Source organism: Telmatherina bonti (genome assembly GCF_933228915.1).
Source record: "Telmatherina bonti genome assembly, chromosome: 5".
Classification (NCBI taxonomy): domain Eukaryota; kingdom Metazoa; phylum Chordata; class Actinopteri; order Atheriniformes; family Telmatherinidae; genus Telmatherina; species Telmatherina bonti.
In genome coordinates this window covers 21424371-21438392 of record NC_136623.1, presented here as the reverse complement: position 1 = coordinate 21438392, position 14022 = coordinate 21424371, and the positions used below count along the sequence as shown (strand labels likewise).

The 14022-nt window shown below is 37.2% G+C and overlaps 2 protein-coding genes across 2 annotated transcripts; one reads left to right on the top strand and one right to left on the bottom strand.

Moving 5' to 3' along the window:
- Positions 1 to 176: 176 nt before the first annotated feature.
- On the bottom strand, positions 177 to 1815 carry rbm12ba (RNA binding motif protein 12Ba; the record flags this gene model as incomplete). The annotated part of the gene is made up of 1 exon (XM_079241095.1): positions 177 to 1815. One exon carries the CDS (start codon positions 1813 to 1815, stop codon positions 793 to 795), a length of 1023 nt encoding a protein of 340 aa, XP_079097221.1. The 3' UTR covers positions 177 to 792.
- A 2813-nt stretch (positions 1816 to 4628) lies between these two features.
- Positions 4629 to 13026, top strand: tmem67 (transmembrane protein 67). Its single transcript, XM_079240787.1, has 28 exons — positions 4629 to 4756; positions 6149 to 6243; positions 6401 to 6491; positions 6637 to 6736; positions 7256 to 7319; positions 7421 to 7492; positions 7575 to 7637; positions 7985 to 8139; positions 8245 to 8353; positions 8479 to 8565; positions 9160 to 9225; positions 9321 to 9474; positions 9544 to 9664; positions 9779 to 9884; positions 10000 to 10056; positions 10165 to 10263; positions 10354 to 10452; positions 10740 to 10826; positions 10996 to 11095; positions 11186 to 11325; positions 11411 to 11551; positions 11662 to 11742; positions 11829 to 11945; positions 12080 to 12196; positions 12294 to 12401; positions 12521 to 12623; positions 12713 to 12855; positions 12937 to 13026. Exons 2-28 carry the CDS (start codon positions 6190 to 6192, stop codon positions 13015 to 13017), a joined length of 2715 nt encoding a protein of 904 aa, XP_079096913.1. The 5' UTR covers positions 4629 to 4756; positions 6149 to 6189; the 3' UTR covers positions 13018 to 13026.
- The last annotated feature ends 996 nt before the right edge of the window (positions 13027 to 14022 follow it).

The window sequence follows — 14022 nt, the reverse complement described above, 5'->3', positions numbered from 1 at the left end:
AAAAGTTGTGTAGAAAATAGTTTAAACTCTGTGATATGCAAGTTATCTGATGTTTAATGCCATTCACACTTGTTACTACACTACTACATGACAACCTGCGTCCAGCTGGGGTCACACTTAACTATGATGAACCCTATAGTTAGATTTCTTGCTTGTGTTCACATCCAGATGAAAATTGCTTTGGAGAAAAGCGTATGCAAAATGACAATAGAATATTTGACACTAGTTCTCATAAGTTTCTGCAGCGTGCAAGACCTCACTGCTTTCAAATATCATGCTGTGTCAACTTATGAGTCATAACCAGTTTTCATGCATACGTTTCTAAAATTTATGTTTGGTTAATAAGAAAACAGAACATTTTAAAATGGCTTCTGAATGTTAGATATAAAACTACTGGAACATATCAAAGTTTAATACAAGCAAAACCTTAACCAGAGGCAAATTATTGGATAAAATAGTCTTCATAGAATTTTTGTTGTTGTTTTCTTAAGTTTGCCAGTGTCTCCCATCTGCTTTAGAGTTATGTGAGTAAGAAGCACTTTAGTTCCAAGGAAATCTTATGGATCGTCTGAACCTGCGTGGCAAGTTTTTCAGATTCAAACTTCATTACCAGTTCACCAATGCCGTTGCCATTAAGGTCACAAAGCAACATGTCATTCATCTTCACTACCAAACAAGCTCATAAGTTGACTTTTCTGCACAAATGCCAGCATGCTTCTAACAGGCACATCTTAGCTGATTGGTCCTCAGTCCTGGTTTCTTTTTTGGGGCACCTGTCTCGTGTAGTTCGGGTTACACCTTTTGGCTTTTTCTGGGATCGGTCAGGCGAGACTTTTGATTTCTGGGGTGGGTTTTGGCTATCATGTCCTTCATCTTCCCCTTAGTAGTCATGGACACTTGAATGATCCCAGACCCCACGTAGCATCCTGAGAGATTCATTGCATACTCAAAGTCTTCAACATTGTTAAAAATAAAAAAAGATGTGTCTGTGGTGTTGCCATGTTTGTCTAGCAGATGAAGTACATCTCTGTGTGCAATGTTTGGACATCTAAACAATTCTTTTAATTCCGTCTTGGTAATATTTCTGGGTAAATTGGTGACCATGACATAGTTCTTATTGTCTGATAACTTTGTTGAGTTGGTGTCAGATTTTATCATTTTTGATGGGTTGAATGGGCACTGGTCAGCAGCCTGCCTCTTGAGCTGCAGTGTAGTAGAGGACTTATTGTTTACACTTTGCTTAACAGAGTCTTTCTCATTTTTTTGTGCTCCTCCATCTAAGGCACTTTCACATTCTTCTAGAGCACTGGTCCACATTTTCTCATCTGCTCCTCGCACTTCAAAGCTGGAGCCCAATGACTGATGGCTGAAACGAAGAGCATCAAATGCATCACTCTTTTTTGGAAACTTCACAAGGCAACCATGACCAGGCCCCAACTTGACATTTACAATGGCTTCCTGTACAGTCAGTCCTTTGAAAAATTGGCATATGTCCTCCTTTGTAGTTGATGCTGGCAGACCAAAGAGTCTCACATAGCCTGACTTTGAGTTCAGGGCTTGTTCCGATACTAATTCCTCAGGTAAAACTGTTGTGCCAACATCATTAGGAATGTCACCTTTTGTTACTGCTGTATGAGACTGAAGATCGTGGAGGACAGTACTGGAATCCCAAGCTTGTGCGTTTGAATCTGGCACATTTATTGAATGGGGACAAGCATGCTGTGCATCTGAAAGTGGCAGATTTGCAGAATCAGGATCAAATGGCCATGCAGCAGAAGATGAAAGGTTTGCAGTAATGTCATCGTGAGGCCGCATATTTAATGTGCAATCTTCAGATGAGTGCAATTGTGGTTTTCTGACAGTGAGCTGGTAAGTTTTCTGCTTCTTTAAAAGAGACTGTAATCTGTGCTCCAGTTCTACGATGCTACTTATGTACAGGGTTACCTTTGACCCCTTGAGATGATGTCCAGTATGCCGCATGGCAAGCTGTGCATGACTTTCTGTGTCAAAAGCAACAAAAGCTTCCCGGAGTCTTCCTCCCACAATGTATACTCCTCCGTCTGGTATTTTAAGATTTTCAAAAAACATCCGTATATCTTCAGTACCCGCCTTAACATCCAGACCTTCCAGTCGCAGGATTATGGTCATTTTTATTTTTTTTTTTATCGATTCCGCCTTGGAATCTGAAAATGTAGAAAACTGGTGAAAAAGTCATAATTATTATATAAATAAACAGGTAATGCGCCATTGAAAACATAAACTGTATGGTGAAAACACTTGCGTCATTCCAGAAAACTGAAAGCAGAAAAATAGAGGGGGGAAAAAAAACATTATTTTCTAATTCACGCGCGCACTTACCGCAGTCAGTTACATTTACGAGTTTGGCAATGGTGGATGTTTTATAAAGCAGGTTTGTCAGCGTTGTCACTAAAAATCTTGTGCCAACTTAAGCTTGATAAAAACATTGGGAAGAACCGTCCTGCTTGGGGCGGACAGCGCGGTTTTCCCTCCTTTGCAGTTTATGGGCTGAACTTAAACTTAACTTGAACTTAAACGCATCATCGCCACCAGCTGGCCTGGAGGAGAACTACAAGCTACGAAAAAAAAAACATTTTACCTTTGTTGGTCGAGTCGAGGTCCCTTTTTTTTTTTTTTTTTACTGATGCCTAGATGAATGTTGCTAACATCTAAATTCTGTAAGTCTTCAGATTTTACAACGCTACTTACGTTGTTTTATTAAACTGTGCTTCTTGTTCTTTTTTTGACGACTCAACTCATTCACTGAACGAAGAGGAAGTAGGAAGCATTTTCAGAGCAACAGAATGCATTTCCTGCCAAAATCCCCTATTTTTTATACACTGCTCTGTAACAAATCACAGAGCTCCAGAGTGATTTCATACTATAAAATGTAGATCATTCTCCCATTTGTGGATGTTTATATTGTGTTTAAATTCAACTCCATGAGTGCTGCAGTTTAGTTCTTTATTCAAGTTTCAGATTTTAAAAAAGTTACTTTACCAGTCAAATATGTAGTTCTACAGTTCTCTTTTGAATGAGGCTATTAAAGGCAAAAAATGATTTGCTGTTTGATTTACTGGTGAGCCATATATGCTTATGCATTTAATTAGACATAATTAGTTTTTAAATTTTATAAATTATATTTTTCAGTCACTTAAACTTTAATGTAGTTTGGTATTTGGGATAATATATGTGGTTTAAGACTGCCTTTTTAAAATTATTAATGCTTAAAACATGTATGAAGTAGTATTCTTTTAAACATAATTTCAAACATTTAAAATGTCATTGTGCATGATATGTTTTTAATTAATTCATTTTTCTTGCCTTGGAGGACACTTTGTAGCTCTGGCTATGTCTATAGTGCATAACTAACTATATACTGTACCCGTGAATTCATGCAAGATGCACTGGTATTTTCACAATGTTTTATTCAGCACTTGAGTCAGAAGGAAGCATTATTGTAGCTGACATTCTGCGAAATAGATGGATCTCTTTCAAATTATATGTAATCTCTTTTAAATGATCTGTGAGGTGGAGGAGGTGCAAATAGTTTTACTTCAGTATTCAAATATTTCATGCAATATTATAATATTTGCATTAATATAAAAAGTCGTATTTTAAAGTTGTAACTACGGGAGGTTGAACTTGCCAATTTGCAAGTAACTAACATATAAAATAAAGTTTTTAATTGTTGTTGTTGTTGTTTTTGTTTGTTTGTTTTGTGTTTTGAGGTCTATTCAATCAATGTGAAAACGTCAGAGCGGGTCCACTCTTTTTCATCAGACAGTGTTAAGTCAGTTTGGCATACCTCGTCAGAATACCATACCATAAATTCACATTTATAGGCAAGGCCGGATTATCCAGTGGACTTCATGGGCACAGGCCCAGGGGTCCACGCCCACTTGGGGCCCATGTGAGGGTAAACACCAGCTGTTTGGACATAAAACAAAATGTACATAAAAGCCAGATAATTACACCACAGTGTCTAGTGTATTTATTATCGGTACCACTGGCTGAGAGATGTTAGAAATGTTGTTTCACAGTGTATCATTCACAATTTTCACAATGTTGCAGTGGGGAAGGGGCCCCTGGAACACTTTGGACCCAGGGGCCTGTGCACTTTTAATCCGGCCCTGTTTATAGGTTTGTCTGTCGTTTTAGGCTTTTTTGTCAAAAGCATACCAATTAAGCCTAACCCAAGCCATATTCCCAGTCCCAACCCCCACTTTTTTTTTTTTTCTTTTTTTTTTTTTACCACATTCGGTTGTAAGCATGCGTATTAAGCAAATGTGTGCTATTCTGGTGGGTATGGGATGTGCCAAACTGATAAGATACCTTTCAGAAGGTTGCATTATAGCACATCACTTTATGATGGTCAGGTTAAAGCAAAGCAAAAGTTCCGCCCACACATTTAGCAGCTAGGTCACCCTGGCAATAAATGTAGCGCACCCAATCCGACACAACTGTCGCCAATGTTATGAGTCATCGCGCAGGTTAGAGCATTATGGGTAACGAGGAGGGCCGTTGTTTACCATGGCGACGGGGACGCTACCGTGTGTTGACCGTTTCGAAAGAATGCGTTTGGCCTTATTTATTATGATATCCGTAAATTTAGCTAATTGCCAGCAGTTTACAATCCCATTTAAGTCTCCCTCCGATTGCGGAGAGGAAGAATTCTTCGATATCTCCAGTCTGTCTTGCGCGAGGTGCGGTTCAAATCAACGTCGGAGCACAACAGGTCGGTTAACGTGATCATCACACCGCATCACCGACATCTAATAATCTCAAATACCATCTCTAAACAAAATTTTAAAAAAAACAACAAAAAAAACAAAACAAGAACAAAAACATATTTAAAACATTAATTTAACTGTAAACAGCCAGACAAACCTCACACTACTGTGAAATGAGCAACATTTAGCTTGGTGCTTCATGTTCTCTTAAGGCTACTAATTAAGGAGCTAATTGATCAAATAACAACTAAAGGGTAAGTTTACTGTTAGAGTATACAGTGTCTGTACTGATCCAAGGTAGTATTTAAAGTTCCCTACAGTCATAGACAACAGCAGATCTGTACGGTATGGTTACGATTACTATTGCTATTAAATTAAAGTGGTGCTCGTGTAGCTGGGGCATTTTTTCTCACCTTAGCATCTTTTATTTTTACCTGAACACTGGAAATCCGTATTCCCAGTTCTGTGTCCTCAAGAAGATGACTCTGTCAGACTTTCGAGGTGACCAGTTTATTACAGATCTTCCTTTTTAGTTATCTCCATCTGGAAGAAGCACGATCATTTCCATGGAAAAGACTTTTATTAATTTCCTTTAAGATCCACCGAAAAGCAACTAGATCTTTAACTATTAGCTCACATCTTGAACAAGTTGCTTTTCATCTCTCTAGAGCTGGGATCTTCAATCCAGGTCCTCAAGGACTGGTATCCTGCAAGTTTTCCAAGAGTCCCATCTGCAACATACCTGATTCACATAAATGTGTATTTAGCAGACCTATGCAGAGTTTATCTGAGTCTGAGTCTGGTGTGTTCCAGCAGGGACACTGTGAAAACCTGCAGGACGCTGGGCCTTGTGGACCAGAATTGAGGATCCCTGCTCTAAAGGGTTCAAACTTACTATCAAGTTTACTGTCAGCTGCAGTTTAACTAACATAATGCAAACTTTCTTTAGGTTATGGTTTCATGCAACCAGATTCTAGGTTCAAAAGCCCTCTTACCAGTTTTAAAGGAAGGGTATAAAATTGAAACCACTCTGTTAAAAATTAAATAATTTATTTTTCTTACACCTGTAGTAGTTGGTCTCCTCAACCAGAGGTACACAACCAACGAACAGCTACTAAAGCAAACAGAAAATTACTTTTCAAGAAATAAAATACTAATTAGAAGTAAATGAAAAAAAAATAGCAGAATAGTTCCCGTCTGTCTGAAGTGAAAACAAAATCAGATCAGAAGTTGATTTAAAAAGTTGTTTGTTTTTGTTTTTCCTAATTTCCAAATTTTGCTGTTAAAACACACCAGACACCCTTTAAAGTGTCTTATTTCATGTGTCATGCCTTTTAAGGATGCAAAAGATTAGAAATATTCCTACTGATACTGAACTGATTCTGTTCCATTTGCAGGACTAAGCTGCATTTGCCAAACTGGGTACAAAACCACAACTATGAACACTGAAAAAGTTTCCATTGCTTGTGAGCAGTGTCCCACCGACAAGCCGGTATGTGCCTTTTATTTTTAATATCTTTATTTGTTTTAACTAATATTATAATGTAGGACTATAATCTCACACCGACTACTGGATTTATTATAATAATTGAGTTATTATTATTTTTGCATGTTGTTCTGTTTTTTTGTTTGTTTGTTTTTTGTTTCAGGTGGTGACAAAAGATGGATTTGGTTGCATTCGCTGTCCAGGCAGGCTCAGTGATGAGGGCAAGTGTCAGTGTCCACCTGGCAATATCCTAGGTGAGTCATTATAGTAGAAGCAATTCATGAATTTGTATCATAAATGTATTTATTTCAAATTTAGCTCCTTGGTATGATAACATGAATATTCCAATATCTTGATTATGAGTAGTTGATTTTTGCTTCTTTTTCTTTGTCTTTGCAGTCGAAAGGGACGCCAATGGAAACTTTTTGAATGAGGCGAAGTGTGAAGCATGCAATGGAAACAGTCCTTCTTTGTCTGCACCAAACTTAAGTGGAGACAGGTATAAGTTGTCGCACATATTTAAGGACAGGAAGATGACCAAAGCATCAGAAATGATATGTAAAAAAAACACTCTGAAAGTAAAAATGATCATATTCTTGAAGAAAAGTATTTTCTTACACCTGCAACTTTGATAATTTTTTCTAAGAGAAAGAATATATAGACATACTTAAATATCACTCTATTTTGTATGTATCATATCCATATTCAAAGCACTATATAGCTTTTTTATTAACAATTTACTTTACATGCTGTACTTTTTGATATATAAAGGTATAAATGTTGAAAGGAGTAAAATAATGCACCAATAATACTTTCTTTTGATAAATTTCTTTGAAATAAAAAATATATATTGACATGCGAGTGGCTACAGGTGCAGTCCAAATTTTTCCACTTTACATTGTGTCATTGTTAACATTTTATGTTGTTCTTTAGGGTTCTATGTATTTTTTCCTTTACAGCTCAATAGCTTAGGAAGTGTTTGATCAACTGAACTGACTGTTCCCCAATTTTTTTTAAGGTGTGACAGATGTCAGGCTACCTTCATTAACACCTCCTGCATCTGTACACCTCCTAATACTCTGGTGAGTTGAGACATTTCCCTTACCTCACATCTCCTCCAACAAATTTAGCACACTTATTATGAATACTCATGTCATAAGGACTTCATAATGTGATTTTTCAGGCAGGAGGATTATGTTTACCTCCAAGCAGCCTGTCTACTAATGTCAATCCCAGTGTCAACTATGCTCAGTTGGTGAGTCTCCTTCTCATTCACTTATAAGTAAATTTACTGTGATTTCTTCTCTATTTTGATTCACTTTTCCTTTCACTTGCAGAAGTTTAGCATCCAGTCTGCCTGGTTTGTGGAAAACCTCTACTCCTCCTCAGCAGCATGCCTTGTAAATTTAATACCTTATTTCACACTATAAGAAGCAGATTCTTGTCCTTATTGCTGTCACACTCTTCCACATCTGGGTGCAGTCCAAATGTAATCAATGTCAAAGTAAACTCAATGATCGGCACACGTAACCACATCAAATGAATGCATTTTTTTTTAGTTACTGCAAAGAAGAAGCCCTTCTGAAGCAATGCTTTAAAATCGTGTAGGATGTTGAGCCATGAAACGTATGAAACCAACCACCTAAGTACAAGTACTGCTCTACTCCAGACTGGTGGCTTGTTAGGATTTCATTGAAGTATTTTATGTGTATATTTACTATGTAATAAAATAATGCTCTCCTTTCAGCTCTTCTCAAACTTAACAGCGTGTCAGGCTCTTGGGAATTTGTGTGTGATGAACATGCACTCCTTCAGTGGGCAATCTACTGATGCTTGTGGTCTCTTTAACACTATCTTCCGATCAAGGGTTGCTCTGAGTTCAGTTCAAGATATTTCTTACTGGTAAGACTATCTAAATTGTGCTTTCATTCATAATTATGACTGAAATATTTTAGCCAGATTTATTTTAGTCAATTTCAACAGACATCACAGCTGATTGTTTTTTAGGAGAGTTAATCTGCCGTGGCTTTACTATGGCGATGAACCAGGGCTTGCTAGTCGAGTGCTTCAGTCTGATCCTGTTCCCACTTCATTCAGTTTCAGAGGAAGAAAAAAAGTGAGTGACGAATTTATTTACATATAAATATCTCAAAGAAGAATTGAGACAAGAAAATAACACTATCAGATCTGAACTATCAAACTTCTTTTTTTTTTAATCGACATTTGTTTTTGTTTTGCCAGAACACTGACATTCAACTGCTTGCTGCTGTCTACAATATCAGGGGGGAGTTCCTTAGATGGGAGCAAGTAGGAGGACGTAACCTGCAGGTGAGCATTCAAGTACTTATTGGTTTTGTTTTAGTCTCCAAACATCAAATTTGGACTGTTCTCATTGCAAGTAATCAGTTTTGTGAGTTGTGGTGCTTTCAGATGATGTTAAGGTCTTAGACTCTAACCCCCATTCTTTCCAGGGGTGCCCTTACTTTCCTTAAAGCACTATTGCCTTAGCAAATCCTTTACAGTATAGTGCTGTGCAAGAAGCAGTATTATGTGTCTCCAAAATCTGCAAAATCTACCATATGAAGCCATATGAAACACATTTGTGAAGTAAATGCTATATTTTGGTTCATCGTTATGGTTCCCAAAAATAATTTTTTTATACCTTTTTTCTTTTTTACTGTAAATTTAGCCTGAATGAAATCTGCAAATGCCAAAAACCAGATAGAAGCTGTTGGTCTTAGTAAGGTTAAAAAGTCTGAATTTTCCATACTTAGTATTCTTTTGCATTTTAACAACATAAATGTGACTGTAGCCTGTACTATTTCCATGTGAATCATACATAATGCAGATGCATGATATAGAATATATAGAAATTTAGTGAAAACTTCACAGTACCTCTGTTTTTCTCCTCCTTTCTTATAGATTTGTCCAGAACGAACTGCCAAACAGGCAGCAGCCTTTAGCTTTGGAACCTCTTACCAAGAAAGTGTGAGCACCTTTTACTGATTTTAGATGAGAAAAGCGTTACAAACTTTCTTGCAATGCACAGTTATGTTTTTTAAGCTCTCTGTTTGTGTGTACAGTGTGATCTGTCAGTTGCAGAACTGTTTGCTTCACATCCTGAACCATTGTTCTATGATGTGTTTATGGACCTGGGTGGAGGAGAGAACAGAAAACTCCTTGCCGTGCCAACACTTGTCAAAAACCAACAATATAATGGACGTTTCATCAATCAAGGTGAGATTTTATCTTTCAGAGAAGATGCATGTGAATAGAATTTTTTTCAAGATCATGTTTTTTGTATAGAGAACATAAGGAACTGGTACCTGTCTCGACGAATGTTTCTTGTGGACACACTGAGCGGAAGAGAAAAGAGCATAAACTCTTCACCGAAGGTCATCCGTGTTGCTACCAGAGTCAGCATAAGGTAGACTCACAGCATGCAAACCATAATAGGAGCAAAGAGCCAACAACAGCTTGATTTTTCCAACTGTTTCTGTGAGGTGGGAGTGCTTGTGTTAATTAGACATGTTTTTGGTAGTTTCCAGCTGGTTCCACGAACCCAAGAGGGACAGATACATCCTCCTCTGATGACTGTGACCTACACTGATGTTCCCATCACAGATATTAATACTCAAACTGTGTCTGTGAGTAGGCTACACATTTATTCACATGTTACATACATAGTTGACTATAGGTTGCTTTAATTATCAAAAAAAAAAGCTTTTGGTTCCCTTATGCTTTGAACTGATCTGTTTCTAGACAACATTTGCTCTTGAATATGAGATGGATCAGAGTGAAGCTCGAACAAAGACAGATGTGAGTCGAAGTATCAAATGTTAAGTTAAACATTAATGAGAATTTCTTGGATAGTCTGATATCACAGTAGATTGTTATCTAGTGTCATCTGTGGTTTTGTGTGTACAGACAGCTCTTGGTGTTCTGGGTGGATTGGCTGTGCTTTACTCCCTGCTGAAGACTGTCAGCTGGAAGAGGAGGATTTGCAACTCCATCGTTGATGTAGAGGTACAATCTCTTCAACATGTCATCATTTTGCTCGTCCAGATCATGTGTGTGTGCAAGATTACCATTGATCTTTTTCTCCACCTTCCACAGACAATGATGAAGTTTCTTTTGTTTTATGCTGGTGACCTGGCCAATGTTTTCTTTGCTGTTACTGTGGGAAGTGGACTCTACTGGCTCATCTTTTTCAAGGTTTATCTCTTTTCCTGACACTATAAACATTTAGATGCTGTCTCTTTAAAATTTATATTAGGGTCTTCTTTTTATACAATTTTTTTGTTCAGTGTTTTTCACACAATTCTTTGCTTTGTCTTTGCATGAACTATTAACTTTTTTATCCTATCTCTACTTTCTTAGACACTTAAGGCAAGTCTTTTTTCCTTTTCATTTTCTGATAAACTTTTGTTGACTTCACATATTCAATTCTGTTGATCCTTGGCTGCTTTCATTATTTAATACATGTCTGTTGCATATGTTAGGCCCAGCAGTTTGTGTCAGTGCTGCTGCCACTGCCCACTCAAGAGGAGCAGTTTGTCACGTATGTTGGTTGCGCCTTCGCTCTCAAGGTGGGGCACCTGGCTTAACAAATGTTCAAATGAGCCAAATTGTGAAAAAAAAAAACTTTAATAATAATCTATTTAAACCAGCAGATATTCTATTATTATTTGCTAAACCTTGACTGTATGTCTCTATCATAACAATGAAAAATGTATCATTTTGTGTATTTGTATCCAGGCAATCCAGTTTCTCCACAAGCTGATTTTGCAGGTATCGACTGATATATTTCTGATTGACTGGGAGAGACCCCGAAGTAAAAGCAGCAGAACTGTGCAAGGTATTAACAAAGTTACCCTGCTTTTGTGTCTGCAAGGCATTTATTTATTTGACTGCTTTATTCCATTCATCATATTCACTACTGTTTCAGTTACTGGGGAGACAAAACGTGAACCTTCTCCAGTCAGCATCTGGAGGACCTATTTTGTGGCCAATGAGTGGAACGAGCTACAAACCATCCGCAAGATCAGTCCAACTTTTCAAATCATGGCTGTGCTCTTCTTTCTCGAAGTACTTCACTTACAAACATGCTTTCCTTTCTTTTTGCAACTTGTCTTACCAACTCATTCCTGACTTCTTGTCATGTGTTCATAAGGTGCTGGGTTTCTCTAACTTGGCATTGAGAGACCCCTGGGCAACTCTAGAGCGCTCTCCACAGGCATACACTCCTGCTTACAGCCTTATTCTTCGCTATGGTTTGGCAGCCACACTTTGGCTTTGCATTGGACTTTTGCAGGTAAATGCCATTTGTCACTTTTATTTGATCTCTTCCCATCTTTCTTAAGAGTAGAGAAAAATCTACTGAACAAGCTATAACAGATAACAGATATTCATATATTCCTACAGATGCTTTTCTTCACTGTCTTTTATGAGCACTTTGTGGAGGACAAAATTAGCCAGTTTGTGGATCTTTGCTCTGTCAGCAATGTAAGCAGACATGCACATTTTACCTTGCATAACTTTTCTGTCTGCAATACTTTACACAAATATGTTTTGTTTGTGTTTCTGTGTAGATTTCTGTACTTCTTTTTTCTCATCGCTGCTTTGGCTATTACATCCATGGGCGTTCGGTACATGGGCACGCAGATACAAACATGGAGGAAATGAACAACAATCTGAAGAGAGAACGTGTATGTATATATTATATATATGTATATATATATAAAACTTTCTTCCTTTTTGAATTTCTTTCACATTTTCAATAAAACAGATTAATGTCCTCATTCTCTTTCTGTCTTCTACTGTGTATTTTCTCTGTTAAAAGGAGTCACTATGTGGTCAAAGGGGTCTACTTCCAAACACAGATGTTCAGACCTTTCAGGTGTCTTTTTCAACACGTCTGAGGGAGCAGTATGACAAGATACAGGAATCAATCAACAGGGTATGAGCTTGTCTTTCTCATGGTAGTGCCTTACAAACAAACCTTAAAAAGATTAGTAACATTCTGTATACATGGTTGATCGTGTCCTGTGCTTCAGAGGAACAGACCCTCACGCCTAATAGATGCATCCTCAGCCAACTTGTCAGAGCTGCAGTTCAGAGCCTATAACACCATGAATCACTTCCTGGGATCATTTATTGACCATGTTAGTACATGTAAATATACTCACTGACAAACTCACAGAGCTTGTTCGACTTCATTTGCTTCGTTGACAGATTTTTTTGTTTACAGAAACATTAGTTTTCTCTCTCGTGTTTACCATAGGCCCACTCTGACATTGACTACATAGTAAAAGACAAGCTGACCCTGGAAAGGGTCATAGGAATGGAGTTTCTTGATGCAAGTGAGAAGACCATTTTTTACAATGGTAAGGACTTCGTTTTTATTGTTGTTGTTTTAAAGAGGTGAGTTATGTGTAAATGTGTTTTTGATGTTTTATTTAATTTCTGACTTAAGATGAAGCCCACTCCTTCAGCGATGTGCTCTTTTATGGAAATGAGGCCACACTACTGATATTTGACACTTTGTTCTTTTGTGTCGTGGACCTGGGATCTCAGAGCTTTGTGCTTGCAGCTGTGCTTACATATGTGCAGCAAATGGTAAGTATACGCTATGTGTACAAAAACATTGTCTTTACTATTATCTAAAAGTACATGCAATTAAAACTTTTTGCATTCCAGATATTTTGCTTCATTCGAAACACTCTTGGAAGAAAGAACCTTGCCAGCAAAACACTGGTGGATCAAAGATTCCTTATATAAATGTTTGCTGTTATTGCAAAGTGTCGTTTTGTGGCATCTTTCACAAAAATGTTTACTGTTCACAGCTTGTGGATAAAGTTTTGTACTTTTCATTACCTTCATCATTTTTACACTTCTGTTTCATGAGGTAAATATATATATTTTTGAACTACATCTGTTTTTTACTGATTAAATTGTTTTGATATAAAGAAATTTTGTGTTGAGATTTTTATCATTATTGTTACTGTTATTTTGTTTTTTATTATTATAGTTTTAGTTCTTGCTTTGCTAAATTATATTTAATATTTCTGAAAATATTTTGAGCTCAATGATGGGCTAGCTGCCTGCCTCTCGCTCAATGGCTTACTAGATTCCAGCACCTTTGTTACCCTAAACTAGATAAGGTGGGTATAGAAGATAAATAAATGTGCTCAAACATTTAAAGAGTAACAGGGATGTTTGAATCTGTGGATATGGGGTGCATTATTTTCAATGTGTGATTTAAAAAAAAAAAAAAAAAAAAAGTCTTACTAGAATAATAGCTATATACTAAAACTGCCCTGTAGTCTCCTTTTTGGCTACTGACTACATTAAAATATCTGACTAGCCCAGTTGCAACAGTGGAAAGATACTATGGTGAACTTATCTGACACTGTTTCTGCACCTAGAGTCTCAAAAACCTTTTTGCCTATTTTTGATTTTCTACTTTTAGGCAAAATTCATTTAAGTTTTAGCTGTCTTTAAGGGCATTCTGTCCTGTGATTAATGAATCACTAAGAATTTCATATACAACAAATGCTAATTTTATTGGTAATTAGCATTTGTGTTCGGGAAGGTTTATGGTCACTATGAATCTGAACGAGTGGCCATGACTTGTGGAGTACTTCAGGGGTTAGTCCTTGGATGTCTTCTGTTCAACTTATATATGCTACCGTTGGGTCAAATACTACAGAACTTACCCTTAATAATCACAGTTGTGCAGACAATGTGTCTTTGTCACCAGGCAACTGCAGTTCCATTCAATCC